General features: G+C 37.1%; 1 protein-coding gene across 2 annotated transcripts in view; it reads left to right on the top strand.

Annotated features, from left to right (window-relative positions):
* The window catches only part of LOC150085566 (reticulocalbin-2), a 95,099-nt gene that overhangs the window by 11,222 nt on the left and 60,052 nt on the right, over positions 1-23,825 (top strand). For both annotated transcript variants that reach the window (XM_090374113.1, XM_090374112.1), the window contains exon 2: positions 9,136-9,283. In XM_090374113.1, the coding sequence (XP_090230239.1) occupies positions 9,136-9,283 (148 nt within the window). The remainder of the gene's footprint in view (positions 1-9,135; positions 9,284-23,825) is intronic.

Raw genomic sequence — 23,825 nt, 5'->3', positions numbered from 1 at the left:
ACTGGCCTCAATGACTGAACATAAGGAACCAGATATAAGATGCAAAAAGATTGCATCACTATAATGGTATGTGCTAATGCCAGCAGTAGTCATAAATTGCCTTTGGTTGTTATAGGAAAACCAAAAAAGCCTAGATCATTTAAAAAATTAATTTAAATACTTTGCCAGTTAAATATTTCTCACAAAACAACGCATGGATGAGCCAAGATATATTTCATGATTGGTTTCATAAAATATTTGTACGATGTGTAAAATCACATTTGGCATCAAAAGGTTTACCACAATATGCAATGCTACTGATGTACAACATGCCTACTTATCCCATACATGTATGTGATTTAAAAAGCTATGATGGTAAAATATCATACCACTTTCTGCCAGAAAACACAACAGCTCTCTTCACCAACCATGCGTAGAATTAAAACACCAGGGAAACTAAACTTTTGATAACTGATTTATAATAAGTCAAAATACCCGCATCTACAACAAATTTAACTTTATAATAAACTCTACATATAAATTATTAAAATCTGCTACATTACAATCAATAAAATGCATAAAATATACTGATTAAAACGATAAAAACCGTAGCTTTCAAAGGCTCAGCCTTCTTCTTCAGCGGTAAACCTTGCTATGCAGTACAACTTTAAATATCAGCAGGCTAACGGTACTCCTCACGTGTTTCCATTCTCGTGTGCTTCGTTCTCTCGCGTTGTGGAACTGGAAGTGGCTCGAGTGGAAGCCACACGGAATCGTTCATCCCTTTTGAGGATAGTGGTCTCAAAGATGGGATGAATCCGCGTGCCTCTATCCCTATTTATGTTAATGGTAGAACAAATCCGCAAACTCTCGAGCCACTTACGGTCCCAGAACTTATGCGCCCGATCGGTGATGATAGCATCGTCCGGGGAGATCTGGTGTTGTTTCTCCCAAAAATGCTCGGCCACGGCGGACTTGCCATATTCCGCATTTCTTATTGCCTTAGTGTGTTCCCCCAAACGATCTTTAAGACGGCGTTTTGTTTCCCCTACATAACACTCCCCACAATCCGGGCATCTAATGCTATATACGACCCCACTAGTGTTCTCTTTTTTAATGGGGTCTTTAACCTGAGACACGATTGCGCGCAGCCTCCGTCCTGGAAGCTGCACACAACGCGTCTGGTACTTTCTTAGTATTCTAGCAATATGATCAGACAAACCCGGGTAGTAGGGAATGTATGCAGTGGCTACCGGTGTAAATGGCTCGCCTCTCCTCTGATTTCCTTTAACATATTTCTCTATAATCCTCCGGGGGTAACCACATTTTGCAAGATCCGTCGCGACCCGTTCATACTCTAATTTTCTATCATCGGAGGCACTGCAATGTGATTTTGCTCTTTCAACTAAAGCTCTTACCACACTGTTCCTATGATGGTTGGTTTGGGCTGAGCTGTAATGCGTATACTGCCCTTTACACATGGACTTCCTAAACACCCTAGTCCTCAGCTGTCGACCTTCTCTACAGACCAACACATCTAGGAACGGCAAAACTCCTCCTTCTTCCACCTCCGATGTAAATTGTATGAATGGGGAGAAGCCATTTAAGCTGTTCAACACTTGATCCTCACTCCCCTTCCGAATGATTGAAAACGTATCATCCACATACCTTTTCCAGGGGCGCATAGGGAGAACACTAGCATTAAATATTCTGGCCTCGAGCTCCTCCATAGCTAAATTAGCTATAATTGCGCTGATGGGGGAGCCCATGGCTGCACCATTAACCTGTTTATACATAGTATTATCAAATACCATAGTGGTACTTGAGAGGCATAACTCTATTCCTTTCTCAATATCCTCTAGCTTTAGCTGTGTTCTAGTACTTAGGGTGGTGTCCCTCTGTAATGCCAAGCGTGCACACCACACCCCATGATCAATCGGAATACATGTAAATAGCGATTTCACGTCGAAGGAAATCATGATCTCATTTTCTTCTATGGGTTGGCTTCTAATAAACTGCACAAAGTCTTTACTATCTTTAATACTGGATGTTGCGCGCTACAGGTAGCCAAATGCCAAGATTTTATGGCTTGCCTAAAATTCACAAAGTGGATGTGCCACTTAGACCCATTAGTCTCATTTATAGGCAGTCCAACCTATGCACTTTCTGGTTTCTTAGCCAAATTGTTATCCCACTAGTGGGACTTTCAGAATCAGTATTAAAGATAGTAAAGACTTTGTTGCAGTTTATTAGAAGCCAACCCATAGAAGAAAATGAGATCATGATTTCCTTCGACGTGAAATCGCTATTTACATGTATTCCGATTGATCATGGGGTGTGGTGTGCACGCTTGGCATTACAGAGGGACACCACCCTAAGTACTAGAACACAGCTAAAGCTAGAGGATATTGAGAAAGGAATAGAGTTATGCCTCTCAAGTACCACTATGGTATTTGATAATACTATGTATAAAACAGGTTAATGGTGCAGCCATGGGCTCCCCCATCAGCGCAATTATAGCTAATTTAGCTATGGAGGAGCTCGAGGCCAGAATATTTAATGCTAGTGTTCTCCCTATGCGCCCCCTGGAAAAGGTATGTGGATGATACGTTTTCAATCATTCGGAAGGGGAGTGAGGATCAAGTGTTGAACAGCTTAAATGGCTTCTCCCCATTCATACAATTTACATCGGAGGTGGAAGAAGGAGGAGTTTTGCCGTTCCTAGATGTGTTGGTCTGTAGAGAAGGTCGACAGCTGAGGACTAGGGTGTTTAGGAAGTCCATGTGTAAAGGGCAGTATACGCATTACAGCTCAGCCCAAAACAACCATCATAGGAACAGTGTGGTAAGAGCTTTAGTTGAAAGAGCAAAATCACATTGCAGTGCCTCCGATGATAGAAAATTAGAGTATGAACGGGTCGCGACGGATCTTGCAAAATGTGGTTACCCCCGGAGGATTATAGAGAAATATGTTAAAGGAAATCAGAGGAGAGGCGAGCCATTTACACCGGTAGCCACTGCATACATTCCCTACTACCCGGGTTTGTCTGATCATATTGCTAGAATACTAAGAAAGTACCAGACGCGTTGTGTGCAGCTTCCAGGACGGAGGCTGCGCGCAATCGTGTCTCAGGTTAAAGACCCCATTAAAAAAGAGAACACTAGTGGGGTCGTATATAGCATTAGATGCCCGGATTGTGGGGAGTGTTATGTAGGGGAAACAAAACGCCGTCTTAAAGATCGTTTGGGGGAACACACTAAGGCAATAAGAAATGCGGAATATGGCAAGTCCGCCGTGGCCGAGCATTTTTGGGAGAAACAACACCAGATCTCCCCGGACGATGCTATCATCACCGATCGGGCGCATAAGTTCTGGGACCGTAAGTGGCTCGAGAGTTTGCGGATTTGTTCTACCATTAACATAAATAGGGATAGAGGCACGCGGATTCATCCCATCTTTGAGACCACTATCCTCAAAAGGGATGAACGATTCCGTGTGGCTTCCACTCGAGCCACTTCCAGTTCCACAACGCGAGAGAACGAAGCACACGAGAATGGAAACACGTGAGGAGTACCGTTAGCCTGCTGATATTTAAAGTTGTACTGCATAGCAAGGTTTACCGCTGAAGAAGAAGGCTGAGCCTTTGAAAGCTACGGTTTTTATCGTTTTAATCAGTATATTTTATGCATTTTATTGATTGTAATGTAGCAGATTTTAATAATTTATATGTAGAGTTTATTATAAAGTTAAATTTGTTGTAGATGCGGGTATTTTGACTTATTATAAATCAGTTATCAAAAGTTTAGTTTCCCTGGTGTTTTAATTCTACGCATGGTTGGTGAAAAAAGACTCAAAAAAACAGTATGGATATACCCAACCGCAGAGGCCTGTTTGGACAACAGCTCTCATTCAACCGATGGACCAAGGCGTGATTGAGAGTATGAAATATTGTTATCTCAAAATGTTCATTCAGAAACTTGTTTCAGCAGAAAATAAATTAATGTGATAGAGTTTTGAAAATGCTACACTATAAAAGACACAATTTTCAATGTTGCTGATGCTTGGAATGATGTTCCATTTCAAGCAATACAGAGAAGCCAGAATTAGTTGTGGCCAGAAATATATTCAATTGATACAGAAACCATTCCAAAAGAAAGTGAAATTTTGCAGTTATGTTCTAATGTTCCTGATTTTAAAAATATTTTGACGAATAAAGTAAATAATTGGCTGGATATGGACATCGGACACAAAATTTTAGATGACGATGAATTTATGGAAAGAGTGATGACAATTTCTGATGATTATGAAACTGAAAAAGAAGAAAAAGCTGCTTCTGATGGAACAATAAACATAATTAGCCACTGTGAAGCTGAAACTATGTTGTCAAAGTGAATTGAGGGGTTCCAGGTACAAGAAGGAGATGCTACACAAGTGTTACTTTTGCTTAAAATTCGTAACATTGCCTCCCAAAAGTCTCGAGGGATAATGAAACAAAATAAATTGACTGACATTTTTTAGAAAAGAAATTTAATTATGTAAATTGTTTTCCTTTAAATTTCTTTAATGACATTAGAATAATGTTGTATGTAATATTGTTTTCTTTAAAAATTTTTTATGACATTACTAGACCAATGTAAGTCAAAATATTAAAAATAGGTATGTGTATCTATGCTATGATTTTTTTTTGATGATCCGATAAAAAATAAATAATAATAATTAAAGTTTAATTAAATTTTATTAGGTTATGTATTGTGTAATAAAATAAACAAGTTAGATGACCCAGTCTATTGTATCTATAATGTTTTTAATGTACATATTCGATTATCCATCATGGTCTCTGTCCTGTATCCTGATGAACAACTGAAGTTCTACTGGACTTGTAATTCAGGAAAGCTTTTGATACTGTTGTACATGGAAGACTACTGTACAAATTGGAGCAATATGGCATTAAGGGTAAGTTGCTACAAATGGATAGAAGGGTGGTTGAGTGTGAGAAAACAGAGTGGTAATTAATGGCCACTGCTCCTCGTGGACTAATGTTATTAGTGGAGTTCCCCAGGGTTCGGTGTCGGGCCCATTGTTGTTTTGTGTATTTATCAGTGATATTGATGACGGAATATCAGGCTTAATGTCGAAGTTTGCAGATGATACAAAGGTTGGCAGGGTTGTTAATGATAGTAATGACAGTATGCTGCTGCAACAGGATCTAGAAAAGTTGGGCAGATGGACTGAGAAGTGGCATCTTAAGTTTAACATTGACAAATGCAAAGTACTCTATATGTGTAGAAGTAATCCCAGAGAAACTACCAACTGTTTGGTACTACACTCAGGATGGTAGAGAATGAAAAACACCTGGGGGGGGTTAATTGTGCAGTCAGATATGAAGTTTTCTGAGCAGTGCAGACTGGCTGCCAGAACAGGCCATGATGTTTTGTCAATGATGTAGAGGAATTTTGCTAGTAGGGAGGAGGTGTTATTCCTTTGTATAAGGCAATGATCAGGCCATGCTTTGAGTACTGCATACAGGTCTGGAGGCTTCATTTTAGGAAGGATGTAGAGGTTTTTAGAACAAGTAGAGAAGGGCAACAAGATTGGTGAGGGGGAACAAAGGGGGTGCTCTTATCAAGAGAGAAATTCTGCAAATTGCAGCATTTGGAGACTCGAGGTGATCTGATTGAAGTGTATAAGTCCTTGAATGGGTTGAGCAGGCTCAATGCTAATGGGATTCTTCCTTTTGCTCAGATTTCAAACCTGAGGGGGCATAAATTCAAATTGAGAAGGAACAGTTATAGAATAGATGTTCAGAAATTTGCCTTTAGCCAGCGGATGGTTGATTGCTGGAACAAACTTCCATCTGTCATGGAAGTTGATAGGTTAAATAAATTGAAGGAAGAACTGGACAATCTTTTAGAGTGAATGGGTGTGTGAAATAAAGATTTTTTTTTTTTTTTTTCTGGCTGATGCTATATAAGCTTGATTTCTTGCATCATATGCCTCTACTAATGCTAATGCTAATTTGGTGAAGTTATTTCTTGTGAAAAAAAAATTTTCATAAAAGCTCTTACACACTCACACACGGCTATTTATAGAGATATGCAAATTGGCCTTCCTCTTCCACCAGAGCCTGTTTTGACGAAGTGGGAAACATTGTTATGTGCAGTACTGTTTTATGCAAAAACTTTGATTGTATAAAAAAAGTTTTCAGCGCTTTGGATACCATAAGTGATGCAGCTATTGGCATTTCTTTCTGATTCTTTGGTTAGAAAACAAATGTTTTCTTACCAAAAAATTAGAATTAGAAAAACTTTGTTTTGTAATCAAACATTTATTCATTGATACTCATTTTACTTTTATACCTAATTCTATATCTGAACTTGAAGCGTGGGAACTTTCTTTGAACAGTGAAATTGAAGAGGGAGAGAAATATCAACCAACCCCGGAAGACATAAGAGAAAAATTAAGAAATTTGATAATGTTTTAAAAAAGAACCCTGGATTTTATATTTTAAGGAAAATAGATTACATTTTTTTTTTTTTTTTTTTAATGAAAATGAGCAGGAACTTCCATTTCAAAGTAAAGTCTTCAAATGCTCCCGTATTTTTAAGTTTAGTTCAGTTACTCCCATTGATGGGAAACAATATTTCTCTGCTTTTAAAATAATTTTGGTTAATAAATGCCACAGAATTACAATGAGCCACATTGAAAAATATATTGTTGTTTACTGTAATGAAAGTTATTCCACGTAAAATGATACTTATTCTAAAACTTTTCATTTAACAGTTTTTGTTACTTTTAAAAATTTTTTAAATAAATGTATTTTACCAATTTTTAAATGCATATTATCTAACATCTATTTATGACATAAAATATAAATTTTGTACTCAATATGCCATATATTATTAGGATAAAATGTAGTATGATTAACCATCTTGAGAGTCATTTACAGTATTGCACACAGTTTATTTGTTCAAGATCTGTGAGATAATGCACTTCTCCTGTGCATTATGTCATATAGACATTCCAAGTGGACTGCCTAGGAAATCTGAGTATTTCGCCTTGCAGTTACATAACATTATCTAATAGATAATTAGGCTGATTTATTGAACATAACTTTTTGTTTTCTTCATTATATTCTATAGGGAAAACTATATAACATGTTTGTAAAATACAGTAATGCAAATGTAATAAAGCATAATATTTTGAATTGATAAGAAACAAACTCATGTAACAAATAAAAAAAATTTTTTAATTTATGAAAACATTTATATTCTAAATGAAATACTCAAATTATGGTTGTACTCTTATAAACTTTTACATTGGAAAATTTTAAATATAATAAGTGGTATCCTAGACAAGGCTCTTTATATAAAAAGTTTTGTCAATATGTTACTACTTTTTAGGTATATATTTATTACAGATGCCCATCAAACAAAATGTTTCACTTACTGTTTGTTGGTTTGCAATCTGAGACAGTGCTTGCAACTTTTGCTGACCACTGTATCATATGGACATCTCAAGTATTATCTTACGCTTCAGTTATTTTCTTTCATTTTTGAACATAACCACTATTTATATTATGCCATGCAATTTCACACTCATATCAACTGGTTAATTAAACAGCATATATCTAAATAAGTGTTATGAAATGTGTGATATGTGTCATAGCCAGAAAAGACATTTTTTGCAATTAGGCCTGATGACATTTGAAGAATGTCTCGCAAAAGAATTGCAAGAAAAATTGATTTTTCCATTTTTATCATACGAGTATGTAGTCATGTACACATGTTAGCCACTGTAATAATGAAACCAAGTTGATATATGCAGGGCATTACATTTCAGGTGCATTAGCAAATAGTAACAGTTCATAATTTATAACAATAAAGGAAAAAGAGAAAAAAAGCAATAACCCTTATGCACAAACTGAGAACATTTGGTTTCTGTGCATCTGTCATATTCCTTATTCATTATAAAGCCCATTTTATGAAAATCCTCTAGAAGTCATGTTATTTATGCAGACAGATGGTTTGGATACAGTGAAGACAATAGGCACTTGCATGCTTAAAAAAGAAAAAAAAAAAAAAAAGTTGTTGGCATCATGTAACAATATTTTCTATAACAATTGCATATTCTAAGCAATTTTGATACATTAGCAGTTTAATGTATCACCTTTGTTTCAATACTTTGATAAAATTGTCATTACTTAACAGTCTTTAATCAGTATAATTTTAATTTTCATAACTTTGTGTACTAATTATATTTATTTGTGATATTTAATATATAATATATCAATTATATATAATAATTTGATGATAATGGTTTAGCTCATTAAAATGTAATTCTGCATGAGCACCACCAACACTTACTCATCTCTAGTAAAGTGTTATTGATGATTACTAAGGTTACATTGGTCTGAGTTGCTCTCTAAGAAATCTCCATTCTCAATGGAGATTTCTTAGAGAACAACTCAGTACCTCCTGTCTGTCAAATCTAAATAGAAAAGTTTATTTCTAAGAAATCTCCATTGAGAATGAAGATTTCGTAGAAATACTAGTAACAGTATATTGGAATGTCCAGTTTTCTAACATTCTGGTAGCATAGTGAATAAACATTTAGTTGCCTTTGTCATAATCTGAAACAGACTAGCCTAACCTAGAATGTGGCATGCCCTTTGGGTAAGTTGAACCATCCTCTGACCATTACTGTATAGAGAATTAGGCACTGTCATTTATATACACTCACTTAATGCTATAAAAATGCACTTCATCTCATTCTTTAATTACAGTAAACCCTCAGCTTTGCATGCTTCAGTTTAATAGACTTTAGATTTAACAGTCAAAAAAAATTTGACTGGCACCAGAATGTATTCTGAGTCTGCTCACAAGATAGGGAAAAGAACTTGCAAGTCATGGCAGCTGATAGCAGGCATCCCAATTTGTTTATGGATATGATATGTGTGTTATCATATTATTAAGTGTGCATCTGTGCCCTGTTTGTTTATTATAACCTCACAATGTGTCATCATGGTCCCAAAATATGGTCATATTATTGCCAAATGTTTTACCCTAAGAACAGAATTTCTTCCAATATATTTATAAATAAATAATAGATATCAACAATTGGGATCCACACTTTTTGTCTACATGTATGTTTCTGTAGGCAGTCGGGATGTGGCTGAGGAATTTGATCATCTTAACCCAGAAGAATCTAAAAGGAGACTTAAGATTCTAGCAGAAAAAATGGATAAGGATCATGATGGCTACATAGAAAGAAAGGAATTGACCAACTGGATACTTAAGTCTTTCAGGTAGCTTTTTGTTTCCTTATTTAAACTATATAAAAATAATACCATTTATTTCATATTTATTTCATCACATACACTACAGTGACTCATTAATTCACATGTATGTGCATAAATAGTATAAATATGAACAATCACATGTAACACAGTTTTCAGTCAAGCCAACATGAATAATAAAAATAGTGTCCCAAATAAAACATTAACAACTGAATAATTGTTAGTGTATAAAATATTAATAAAATGAAAATATACACATAGATTGGGCCTATCTTAATTTTAATCTTTGTTGCTGATGTCTGCTAGTGCTCTCTCCTTTTTGAAATAATCTCCTTCAGTGTGTATACACCTGCACCATTAAGGAGCCCACTTCTAGAAATATTCCTAGAAGCCATTTCCTAAGTGTTTGAGAATAGTCATTGTGGCCACAGATTCTTAACTTTCTTGAATATGCCTATGCCACTTTAAAATCGCAGTTTTCTTCAAACACTTGTCTCCACAAACTTCTGATGTTTCTCTCACAGTCTGTGTAGCACTCATGCCACAACAAACAATAGCAAAATGTTGCTCAGCCTTCAAATCTTCCATTATGCAACTCACAAAATGGTTCACAGTAACAGCTATTTCCATAAATTAAATGAACAGCATGTGTAAATAAATATGTTAAAAAATTAAAAATATATTGAAAATATTTTAAAAAGTAATAACAATAAACATTTAATTGTTTAAATGCAGCTGGAACCTGTGATCTAAAATTATTTTTATTAATAAAAATGTACACTTGATACTTGTTAATCAATTTCATTTAATAAAATATAGAGCTAGAAGAATGATTAGTATTAAGAACAGGTAAGAAAAAGGTGGAGAGAAGTCTGTGGTTAAAATGAGGAACTAAAAAAGGCACTGGGGACATGGGTGTGGGAGAATCAGTATAATTATCAATGGGATTGTAAATGAAATAAAAGACATGCAAATCATGCTGAAAATGCAGAGAGAGAAAATTGTATGAGTGCACAAAGACCTGTAATTCCTGCAGTGAAATATGTTACTTGATTCCTATAAGATAGAATTGAAGAAATTTTATTTAGATATGCTTGACATTCAGGAGATCAGATATGTCACAATAATACTCTGTAGGCACTCACAGAATAAGTTGCTTGTACACATTAAAATTGCAGAATTTCCCACTAAATGAAGATGCTGTGCATTTGATTAAACACAGTAACTTGAATGTTTGGGAAACAACAATATTAATATGGGAAGAAGGATAAAAATTATAATGGAATGTAATGCCCAGGTCTTTAAGTTGGTCTGTAGATTCAAAGGACTCACCTAAAACTAAATAATCAAGTAATATTGGTAATCTGTCATGCTGCTTGATTAAAACCTGCATAGCTTGAATTTCCTCTGATTTATTATCATATTATTCTCGTGTAACCAGGTGTGAAATAGAATGCAACCTCAATATATTGTGCCTGGTTTTACCATAGTTTCAGATATAACATGAGTGCAATAATGTCCTCCAAGAGGAATATAAAAAATGCAATTATGGCATTACACAAATTTCACAATAGATCATAGCAGAAGCAAACTCTATACCTCACAGAGGGTGACCAGCTGCTACAATGGCTTCCCAAGTGTGGATCACTGAGCTATTGTATTCTGTTCTGCAGTATATTTTCTCAATTAGACAACTGAATTTTTATGAATATCTAGTTATTTGAGAGTGATTGCTATAGACATTGTTTCTCACCTATTTCACCTCAGTTAGAGATGCAGTAAAGTGGTAATTGCACATGGGATATTTACAAAACTGAACATTTACCTCTGAGAGGAGAAAGAGAGAGAGGATCCAGCTAACATATTTGTCAGCTGTGATATTTTCAGTAATAGGTTTTTGTAAACAACAGCATGTGATATTCTTCTCAAAGATCACATTTGGAATGCAAAAATTACTAAAGGCATAATACAACGTGTGGATGAATCGGTGAAAAATTTGTATATGTTTATGAGTTGCTACTACTGGCTTCAGTAGTTGTTCTCCTTAATTATGCTGCAGCAATGTAAAATTCACTTTCTAACCCAAAGTAGTACAGCTCATTCTACTTACAATGCACGTTTCAAGTTACATGCATTTATTTGACACTTTGTCTGGCATTATGAGTGCAAAAATTCATTAAATGTCACCATGTTATCCTCCTTTCACTAATGTAATTTCAGTTTTCAGACATCTAATCATCCAATTTAGCTCCTTTCCAGACATGAAAGGAGTTGAATTGGATGATTTGATAAACAGTTATAGATTTATTTTAGAAGAGAAAAGAAAAGCAAGCTAGGCAGCTGACTTTACATTCATTTAAAAAAAAAAAAAAAAAAACAGCCCTATACAAGAAGATTCCTCCTTCCCTCATTCTTCCAGTTTAACAAATAGCCACCAAAAATGAAACAATATTACTCATGTATGTTTTATTTAATAACATTTCAGTTTTAATATGTTATTTACCAATTGTGGACAGACATACAAGTATGTAAAAAGGACATGCAAGCTATTTGTTAAGTTAGATTATGCCATCCCTAATGAGGTATCTTGTAAGTTATCTTGGAAGAAGTAATATACAAAGTTGAAGGACAGTGGTTTAATGAAAGCTCACGGTCATTACTTCTGCAATAGAACCATTCACAGTTGCACATGAGTGAATTTGAAATCCAGGAATCACCAGACTCAAAAGCCAGGGAGTAGAAAGGCAATTGTGGCATGTTCAAAGAGCAAAGCTGCATTATTCCCACTGATGTCCCGAAATTGCAAATTTACGTTTCCAAGGAGACCAGATTGAAGTATTTAAGGCATTAAATGGTTGAGTAAACTGAGAACTGTTGGCATCCTTGCTCTTTCTTGGAAAACATGCATAAGGGGACATAAATTGAAAAAGGATAGTTTCTAGGATAGATATGTGAAAATTTGATTTCACCCAGAAAGTTTGATTTGTTGAAATAGACTTCTGTCTGATGTTGTGGGTAGGGTTCCCCCACCAGCTGATTCTGTATAAGCTTTCTTCCTTCTAACATTTTCCATTACTAGTAATAAATACCACTTGTATTAGAGCTATTAAATGATTTTCACTGCAGTATTTTTTTTTTTTTTTTTTTTTTATGAAAACCCCAAACACGAGAGGTATTATAACCTATAGTACTTAGTACCGTGCTTGGGTTGGAGGTTGAGAAGACAAGAGAAGATATTTGTTGATATTAGACTTGAACTTCTGTAATTTTCAGGAAAGACATACGAAGGAAGGTTGTTCCAGAAAACAGCAGTTGAATGAATAAACGATGAAGATGAAAAGTTGGTTCTGTGAGTTTGAAGTTGTACAGTAAATGGAGGTTGGCGGCACATGTTCGGACTGTTTTGAAAGAGAGAGCGGGAATTATAGAAGCCAATTCAGAAGGACAGTGCCCACGGAAGCATCTGTAGAAAAGGCATGGGCCCCGGGTGCCAAGCGTTATAGTGATCAAGCGATTTTCAGTGATTTCTAGAGCATTTTTCTCGAAGCTGCAGTTTTTGTTCATTTATAAAAGTTTTCTTATGTTTTCATTAAATAATAGTAAACTTAGTCTTACGATCTGTAACTAAGTTTCAGAAAGGCAAATCACCTTTCTTTTTTCCATTTAAACTAATATACTAACTTTTATACCGCTTGGTCACTCTAGCGGGGCCGGTAACCTGGGAGAAGAAATCCACCCTCCCAGGGCTGAAAGGAGCAAAGATGGATAACAATACTTTTCACCTTTAGAGCCTCCAAGCTCAAAACTAGGGACAAAACACACTGATGATGACTTTTCTTAACCCAAGAGGTTGAAAACAAATCCTCAAGAGGAGATAGTAGCATTCCTCATACTGCACTCTACATCAGACCAGCCTTTGAGTAAATTGTCCCCATTCCTTGTGCAAAAATGCTTAGAGGCTGTCGCAGGTTCACCAAAATCAGTAAGGCGACTCCAGTCTGGGGATCTTCTGGTAGAGACCATGAAATCCCAGCATTCTGCAAAGTTATTAAATCTGACAACTTTCGGCAGACATCCAATAAAAGTCACTCCCCATGCCACCCTAAATTCCTCTAAGGGAGTAATTGCAGAATGGGACTTATTAACCGTATCAGAGGAGGAAATAGTCAAAGAGCTACGAGAACAAAGAGTCATTCAAGCCAAGATAATCATGACTCGTAAAGATGGTACTCTCGTTCCAACAAGGAGCATAATCCTCACCTTTAGCTCTCCCATCTTACCAACATCTGTCAAAGCAGGCTATCTCCATTGCCATGTCCGACCCTACATCCCAAACCCAATCAGGTGCTATAAGTGCCAAAAATATGGACACTCTCAGACTGCATGTAGAGGTGAGGCAATACGTCCTAACTGCGGATCAAAGGAGCACAACCAATCTGATTGCAATGCTACCACTCCTCATTGCCCAAATTGTAAAGGTAATCACCCAGCTTTCTCCAAAATATGTGAACTATGGAAGCAAGGGGAAAAAAATATAGAAATATAAAGTGGAGAACAAAGTCACTTATTCAGAGGCGAGAAGAGAAATAATCAAAATGGAGCCAAAGCATACGTATGCCACAGCTGCTAAACAGGTCCAATCAGTAAGTATCCAAACAGATGTTACAGTTCCTCCTAATACATCTGTCGCGAATTGGGCACGATCCATACTCATTTCTCCCAAACAGTGTCCTTCACAACAAACAACTGAACAAGCCAGCAATACTCCAATCTTCATTCCAGCTGATGCATCAACAATGAAACCTAAAGCGACAGAAACCCCAATGGTGCATCCACGTATCTCAACGGAAATGGATATTGATCAGCAGAATAATTCAGATGATGGGATTTTAGAACTTCACGCAACTGATGAGATGGACACGACACGTCCTTTCTTTCTTAAGAAAGACAAAGCAAAAATAGAGAGGTATAAACAAGCTACAACCAAAAAACTGTCTGAAACAAAAACAACTAACAAGAACGCATAATGGAAAGAATTCTTCAGTGGAATTGTAGAGGCTTTCGTAATGCAAAAGACGACTTGCATGGTCTCATCAACCACTATGAACCAGCATGTATATCCCTACAAGAAACCTATTTAAATCCACAAGTGTGTCCTACCATTAAAAATTATACCATGTTCAGAAGAGATAGGAGTATCAACTCACCGGCCCGTGGAGGCGTGGCGGTTCTTGTTAGAAATAATATTCCATCTAAACCTATTGCTCTTCAGACTCCTTTTGAGGTAGTGGCAATGCGCACAGAAATTGGCATGACTATTACAATAGCATCTATATATATTCCAAATTCCTCACTCTCCTCAGAAAATCTAGAAAATCTAATAGACCAGCTGCCACCTCCTTTCTATTTGCTCGGAGACTTCAATGCTCATCATTCGCTGTGGGGATCTCCAACAATCGACAAAAGAGGTAAACTAATAGAAACTCTTCTCGATGTGTGTCAACTTACCCTTTTGAACACTGGTGAGCCTACCTATATTCATTTTTCTACAGCATCCATGAGTGCAATAGACCTTTCAGTCTGCTCTCCCTCCATATTTACTAATACAGAGTGGTCTGTTCTTGAAAATCCACTAAATAGTGATCATCTACCAATTCTCTGCAAGCTGCAAACACAGGTAAACTCCCCTTTGCTGGATCGCTCCAAATGGAAATTTCGTAGGGCACACTGGAATGAATATGCTTCAAATGTTCAGTTAGATGATGAAATAATTCAACTCCAGCCCATAGATTATGTCACACAACATATAACTAATCAAATATTGCAAGCTGCCAACTCTGCAATACCAAAGTCCTTGCCTGGGAAATGCAAACGCAATAATTACTGGTGGAATCCGAATTGTACATACGCTAAACAGGAAAAAAATAGGGCTTGGAATTTGTTCCACAAATTCCCCACAACCGGTAGCCTAATTAGTTTTAAAAGAATGAAAGCCAAGTTTCGCCAAATAAGAAGGAAAGCAAAAAAAGAAGCATGGATTAGCTTTTCCTCTAGTATAAACAAGGACACAGATATCAGACTCATCTGGAAGAAAATACAAACACTTGATGGCAAATATGTCCAGTCCCTGGCTTCAATATTAAACTGGAAAGGAAAGGAAAGGAGTTGTCCTCTCCAGCAGAAATTGCAAATGCCTTAGCCGAATCATTTGCCAGTATATCAGGTGTATTCACCTACAACCCAATCTTTCAGCAAATTAAAAAATCATCAGAGCAGCATAAGATCAATTTCTCCAGTAGAGTTTCACTCCCGTAGTAGTCTGCCATCTCATCCTTGTTGAAGATGTTTCTACAATACTGAATGCGAGTCATTTTACATCAGTAAACCTAATGAAAACCGACCTGCTCCAATTAGATTTAAGGAACTGGCTCAATCATGCAATATAGAAATCAGCAATATATTTCAGGACAAAACACCACCAGATCCACCCTGGAAAAATATCTGTGCAATATATGATGACTACTTTCAACAGTGGGGAAAGAACACGCTGTCTCCTTCCAATATCGCACAGTTACATGCAACTTACACTCTTTCTAATTCAAACTCATGTGAAATCTATACAGATGGATCAAAAACCGAGACCCAAGTAGGTGCTGCTGCAATCTTCCCGTCATTTAGCACTTCTGTCTCATTGCCAATAGAATGCAGTATCTTCACTGTTGAGCTCTATGCCATAAACTTAGCTCTGGGTCACATTATTGAACATCTAATTCCGTCTGCTTTAATATACACTGACTCACTCAGTGCTGTCTCTGCCATAAATACTAATACCACCTCCTTTCACCCTGTAATAAAACAGATTCATTCTAACTTACTTGCCTGTAAGGAACTGGACCAAACTGTGACATTCTGCTGGATCCCAGGACATTCTGGAATAGCTGGCAATGAAAGAGCAAATCATGCAGCCAAACAATCAGAAACCACTATTTCGCAGACTTTTCAAGTTCCATATACATTATCTGTAAAGCATGTTATAACAGCTGGTCATTAATCTGGAAAGGTTATCCAGGAAATAAACTCTACCAAATAAAACCGGAACCAAAGCTGTGGCACTCCAGCTTCCTAAAAAACAGGTGAGATGAAATAATTTTAGGAAGGCTAAGGATTGGGCATACTCACCTCACTCACCTGTATCTATTAACTAATGACAGCGCTCCCCAATGTACATCATGTCAAGTACAACTGACCATTCGCCATTTGTTAGTAGACTGTCCCCACTTTTAAAATATCCGTTTAAACACCTTTAAATCAATAGCTAATACACAGTCATCAATAAATTTATTACAGATTCTGAACTATTTACTTTCCTAAATCGCATAGGAATATATCATAAAATATAGTTATCACAATTAAGCTAATATTTCATATTCACCATTAGAAAGACACAATATGGCCCTAGCAGCCTATGTGTCGTTAACTCAACAACAACATCACACCCGTACAACCAGCCATTTACATTAACTGAACTTTTAGGGGCACTCAATAAAACATCCAATAGTGCTGCTGGTCCAGATGGGATCTACTACATCATGATAAGCCAACTAAACAACAGAACAAAAAGGGCATTGTTAAAATATTACAATCGAATATTTCTAGAAAATACTTACCCAAACTCCTGGCGTCACTCAATTATACTAGCCTTTCCAAAGCCAGGAAAGGATCGCAGCTTTCCACATAATTACAGGCCACTTTCACTGACCAGTTGTTTAGGCAAAGTCCTGGAAAAAATGGTTCACAGGCGGCTAACATGGTTCCTGGAAACTAACAACTTGCTAAATAACAATCAGTACGGGTTTCGAAAGAACCGGTCCACGTTAGATGTAATGATAAAAGCAGAAGCAAACATCCAAAATGCCTTCATAAGGGGACAACATCTGGTCATGATCAATCTCGATATTGAGAAAGCCTTTGATAACACCTGGCGACATGGTGTACTTCAAGATCTTCATTCTTTTGGCTTGAGAGGTCATTTACCCCACTTTATACAAAACTTCCTGTGCCACAGAACATTTCAGGTTAGATACATGAACAATTTATCCAAATCATCTGAACAAGAGGAGGGTGTTCCTCAGGGGTCCATTCTTAGTCCGATGTTATTTTCAATAAGAATTACAAACATGACACAAGATGTACCTAATACAGTAGAATCGTATGTGTTCGCTGATGACCTCATTGTTTCTTGTCAATCCCAAACCATGAACACCATTGAAAGACAACTTCAAATTTCCATCGCTAAAACCGAATCATGGGCACTGCGGAATGGCTATTCCCTATCAGAAAAGAAATCTAGTGCAATTCATTTTTGTAAAAAGTGCAAACTTCACCCGGATCCAGAAATATTTTTAAAAAACAACCTGATTCCTGTGACTAACAATTTTCGTCTGTTGGGGTTATATTTAGATAATAAACTTAATTTTGCTTCCCATACTGCTTTCCTTTGAACTACATGTCTTAAAAAACTGAACATCCTAAGAACAGTCTCTACCAAGTCCTGGGGTGCTGACTGAAGCTCTCTCCTTCATCTCTACAGAGCTTTAATAAGATCACACTTAGATTATGGATCACCTGTCTATGGCTCCGCTAGGAAAAGTTCACTATTACGTCTGAACACTATACAGCATAGTGCTCTTAAGATAGCTGTGGGAGCCTTCAGAACATCTTCGGTCCACAGCCGGAGGCAAATATTGAGGCAAATGAACCCCCTTTGCATCTCAAGAGAAAATCCTTATTGTGTAATTATGCAACAAAAATTAAAAGCATACCATCCCACCCCAGCTAGCAATACCTGTTTGATCCTCAATATGCTGAATTATATCACAATAAGCCTAATGAAAACCACCCCGTAGGGATTCGACTGCAAGAACTCATGATCAGTTGGGACATTAAATTTCACAACATATTCCAAGACCTTGCTACTCCTGAAACTCCCTGGACTGAATTCCCACCTCTCTGCGACAATTTCTTTTTAAGATGGGGAAAATCTTCTCTGGCAGATATCAACTATCAACAGCTCCATAAAACTCATTCGTTGGAAAACTCACTATCTATACTGATGGCTCCAAAACAGATGCAGCTGTTGGTGCTGCAGCAGTTTCTTCCACCTTTTCAGTTGCTACGTCTCTTCCTACGGAATGCAGTATCTATACTGCAGAATTATTTGCAATAAAACTAGCTCTAGATGGAATACACAACAGCTGTATAAAGCAATCTCTAATATACACAGACTCCTTAAGTGCAATCACTGCCATTCAATCTACCATGTCGCCCTCTCATCCGATTCTTAAAGAGATACGGTCTAAGATAATTCACTGTCAAAAAGCCAACCAGAAGGTTACCTTCTGCTGGATACCTGGTCATGTAGGCATTCCAGGTAATGAACAAGTGGACGCCGCCGCTAAACACCCTGACACAGGTTCTTCCAGGCAACAAAAAGTGTCCTTCACCGACTACAAATCCATCATTGAAACATCATGTAGGAAGCAATGGTCTGACCTCTGGAAAGTTCAAATAAATAAACTGCTGCAGATAAAAAGAGCCAAAACTGTGGACATCTAGTATCAGGAAAAGCAGGCGACAAGAAGTAATTCTAGCAAAGCTCTGCATCGGTCATTCACATCCAACTCATCTGTATTTGCTTATGGGAGAGAACCCTCCTCAGTGTTTCTTTTGCCAGTCGCAGTTAACAATAAATCATATTCTCATTGAATGTCCCCAACTTTCAAATACCAGAAAATCAAGCTTTATCTCCCTATCTCACTTGAAGGAATGGATAACCTTATTGCAGATTCTTGGCAATGACGCAAATTTGGAGGAACTGTTTACTTATTTGAAACAGATAAATCTTTATAATAGCCTATGATCACAATAGCATGAGAAATTTGTGATAAGCAAATATTGAACAGGCACAATATGGCCTAAGAGGCCCTTGTGCCAAAAACCTAAATACAACAACAAGAAAAGGCATGCAGCAGAAACAGTCTATGACACAGCGAGTGGAGAGACTCTGTTAGAGATGAGTCATTAATTAACTTAACTGCCTTCTACTGAATGGAATCTAGAAGCCTGAGAGAGGTTTTAGGGGCACCACCCCAGATGTGAGAACAATATTCCATGGTTAAGGCAGATTTGCGATTTCTACAGAGTGAACAGCTGTTTGGAAGAAAAGTAACGCCGAGAGCGAAAGAGAAAACCATGTTTTTTAGATGCAGAGGAAACAATCTGTAATGTGCTTGTGCTAAGAGAGCTTAGAAGTCAGGATAATCCCCAAAAGAGATATATCAACTTGCCTAGAAATTGGAGTGTCACCAAAGATAAGCATAGGAGCAGAAGAATCCTTTTTGCAAGATATAAGACAAGACTGAGTTTTAGAAGGATTGAAATCAACTAAGTTACCTTTGCCCCACTGGAGAATTACTTGGAGATCAGCATTTAAGGAATTGGTAGTGAATATTAGAAGACAGAGAGCTATCTACCATCACCGTCAGTGAGCGAACAGAGAGAAAACTCGATAACCAATTACAAAAAAACAGTTGGAAAAATCATAAGATGGAAGCTTGTTTAGAAGATCTTTATGCCAAACACGATCGAAAGCCTTTGAGAGGTCAAGAGCAGCTGCTTGTGTTTCACCGAACTTTTCCATTGAATTTGTCCATAAATGGGTAACATAAGCCAGAATATCACCAGTGGATTGACACTGACGGAATCCATACTGGCGATTGTTGATCAGATGGAAGGTTTCTAGGTAGTTTAAGAGTTGGCGGTTAATTTATTTCTCCATTACTTTAGAAAGAGTAGAAGTAATTGCAATGGGACGATAATTGGATGGGAGGGATTTGTCACCCTTTTTAGGAACTGGCTGGATATGAGCAAATTTCCAAGCAGAAGGAAAAACACCTTTGGAATAAGAAAGTGAAAAAAGGCAGCAAAAAATAGGAGTAAGTTCAGGAGCACAAGTTTTGAGAACAAGTGGAGTAATGCGATCAGGACCTGGAGCTTTCTTACCTTCAAGATTCATCAAAATCCTTCTGACATCCTTTTGACAGAAAGCCACAGGAGGCATTGAATGGAGCGTGTTTGAAATGGTGGGAGGTGTTTTACCAAAATCATTAATACATGAGTTGGAAGAAAAATGGGATGCTAACAGGTCAGCTTTATCCTTGGCCAAAGTGACAACAGAACCATCTGATTTTGACAGAGGTGGGAGCAGAGATGGGCAAAAGTTGCGGCCAATAGCTTTGGCAAGAGACCAGAATGCTCGGCTACCATTAGGGCAAGAAGCAAGTTTTCTACTCTTAGCCTGTTCAAAATCTAGTTTGGACTGATTAATAACTGCTTTACATTTGTTGCGAGCTTTGGTGTAGGCAGAAAATGAAACTGAAGTATTGGAAACAAACCAATTATGATATGCAACATTCTTCTCCCAAACGGCCTTAGCACATTTATTGGAAAACCAAGATTTAGATAAAGGATGAGATTTTAAAGTGGGGTGTGGGATAAAGGATTCCATTCCTACAAGAATAATTTCACTGACACGATCTGAGCAAACGTTGACATCAGAAGTTTTGAAACAGTAATCAGACCAAGGAAAAGAAGAAAAGAAATCTTGTAGGTCAATCCCAAACAACATGAGGTTGGGAATAGCCATGAGATAAAGGGTCCATTGGAGAAGTGATAATCACCAAGTTGTGATGATCTGAGGTGCCTAAAAGGACCATTCACTTCAACCATGTACTTAGAAGGGTTGTTTGTGAGAAAAAGATCAAGCATATTGGCTGTATGGTTAGGATTGTCTGGTATTCTTGTAGGTAAATGAACAATTTGTTGAAGGTTATTAGTAATTGCAAAACCTCGGCATCTCGACCAGCTGGGTCGTTGTGACTAGAAAACGGAAGCCAGCTGGAGTTGTGAACATTAAAATCACCAAGGAAAATTACCTCACTGTTAGGAAGGTTGGACTGGAGAAAGTCAAGTTGCAAAGAGAGGAAGTCTAAGAGCTCGAAGTGATTAGTGGAGTTGGGAGAACAGTAGAGACAACAGATGAATTTGACACAAGGAGGTAGAGAGATTTTAAGCGTCAGAGAAGATCGAAAAGAGGAGATTCCAAATTACCAAGTCTCTGACAGGGAATATTGTAACGGACATATGCACAAGTACCACCTTTGAGGCGAAAGGACTCATACAGTGAATAATTTGGGCAACTGAGATGAGCAGTAGTTGAATCAATCGATAACTGTGCTTCTGTCAGAAAAAGTACATGGGGTTTGGCAGACTAAAAGTGGAAATGGACATCGTTGAGATTAAAATTGAGACCACGTATATTTGTGAAAGGAACTAGGAAGTGTTTGGGAGATATAGATCTTTTCTCAGATAAGCTTACTCTATTAGTGAAAATTCATGGTGTATTCAATAGTAAGAAAAGTGGGAGGCACTTGCTGTATGAAGTAATGAAATTTTTGGGTATGGTGTACACATGGTAAGAATATACTCAGATCCTTGACATAACATGGCCTTGACAATGCCCCCACATACACACTACTCGGACTCCCTCCAGTCACTATCTGGCAGAGTAACGGTAGCAAGATTATACACTAGCTGATCCGGATTACCAATAGGTTTGGTCCGGTGTACTAACTAGCGGTCAGCCTGCGAATACCGTTTTAGAGCTGTACCCTCGAAATGCAAGGAAGATTGGATCTCACCATGATGTCCATCATAACCTCAAAAGTCATCAGTCATACTTCATGATGGAAGAGATGAAGGGTTGACCGGAACTTAGCTCTGGAGACTAAACATGGGTTCCACCACTTCAAGCCTCCAATAAGCAAAGTGGTGGTATTGCACTGGTTGATGAGAGTCATCTACCACCTAGTATTGCCTGGTAACACAGAAGGGCGGCATTCCTCCATGTGGTATGGGCTCGACACCTGCTTATGTTGGTTCACACCTGTGTGGTTACCCACAGCTTGTGCATGGGGTTATATCCAGTATTAAGAAAGTAAAAATTTGAAAGTATGCTACAGAACTGCCCTGTTGATTTTTCAAGAGAACATTTGTTTATGGCTGTTTTGTCTTGCTTTCAACTTCACATTGAAAGAGTCCAAACCTTCTCCTATTTCTAAATTATGGTATGAAAATGAACTTGATGCAGCTTTCTTAGTGAAATAAACTCTTTAGGAAGAAGAAAAAAAATTCCCTGTTAATCAAAGTTTTGAGGATTGTATAAATGTATGCTGTTTTGTCCAGTTGAAAAAGAATATAAAACCTCTTATAAAAAAACTGTTTTGGTTCCTTTAAATTCTCACTCATTCCTGATCCTACCAAAGGGGCAGAACATATCTTTAAAGATGCAGCTTTCTCTAAATGAGCACATCTGGCCTTGCAATCCTGCTGTGACTCTTCCTTCTTCATTCATCTTTAATTCAAGGATGCTAAAGGAATAAATTAATTCTTTAGTCCAAATTTATAATAAAATATGTTAGTGTACAGCAGGGATTCTCAACGGGGGCAAAAATTGATTTTTGGGGAGCGAAAAAATCATGGGTATTACAATGGTTTGTGGCCCTCCAAAGTTCAGCCCTACATCTTCCTTAATATTTAATTTTTCTCATTGGGTTCTTTTCCCTTGAGACAACTGATTTTTAACATATAGGTATATTATATTAGAAGTGAGTGAGCAATTTTGATAAAAGGAAGATAGTGGGCATGATTTAATTCGACAATCTTTGCTTTTCATAGGTGTTAAATGCCTAAATGCTTTCAGAGGTAATTCTCTGCAATCCTTGGCATTTGTGCCTTTCCGACAGCTGCAATCTTGATGGCGGTGTGGTTTATTTATTTATTCTTTTGTTTCATTGGTCAATATACAAGGCTTGGGTGGGATGAGGAAATGTTTCAGTTTATTGTTTCTACTTTCTAAGCAACAATTAGTATTGATTTATTTTTGATCCACGGTGCTTTTGTGAGTGACATGGGCTATGAGAGTTAAATAAAAATAGTTTATATTTTATTATTTAATTCTTTGTAGTTATTCAACCCATCACAATCATGTCAAGTGCTGAATAGAAAAAGTGTTGAGTATCTGGATGAATATTTAGCTTATGGTTTTATTGAAAGTCCATTTGACTCAAACAGTCTATTTGTCTTATGTGTAATAGTTCCTTTTCATATGGGGCTATGAGCCCATCAAGACTTTTAGATCACTTAAAAATGAAACATCCTGATAAAGTTGGTAAACATATTGAATATTTTAAAATTTTAAAACAGAATTTTGAGCAAAGTAATACTGTTACTTCCTTATTTAAGAGCACACAAACATATGACAGTGGAATGATTGCATCTTATGAAATTGCAGGAACCAATGCAAAAAAACTGGTAGTGCTCATGCAGTTGCTGAGACTGTTATATGACCTGCATTGTGGTTTTTGAATATTAAGTTCAGATTATTCTTTTTGTAGTAGATTTCTATACGAGTTTTGAACTGAACGAGCAATTC

This window comes from Mastigoproctus giganteus, chromosome 5, assembly GCF_048544385.1.
Source record: "Mastigoproctus giganteus isolate SK-2022 chromosome 5, ASM4854438v1, whole genome shotgun sequence".
Taxonomy (NCBI): Eukaryota; Metazoa; Arthropoda; class Arachnida; order Uropygi; family Thelyphonidae; genus Mastigoproctus; species Mastigoproctus giganteus.
Note: the sequence above shows the minus strand (reverse complement) of the source record. Positions and strands in the feature narration are given on the sequence as shown.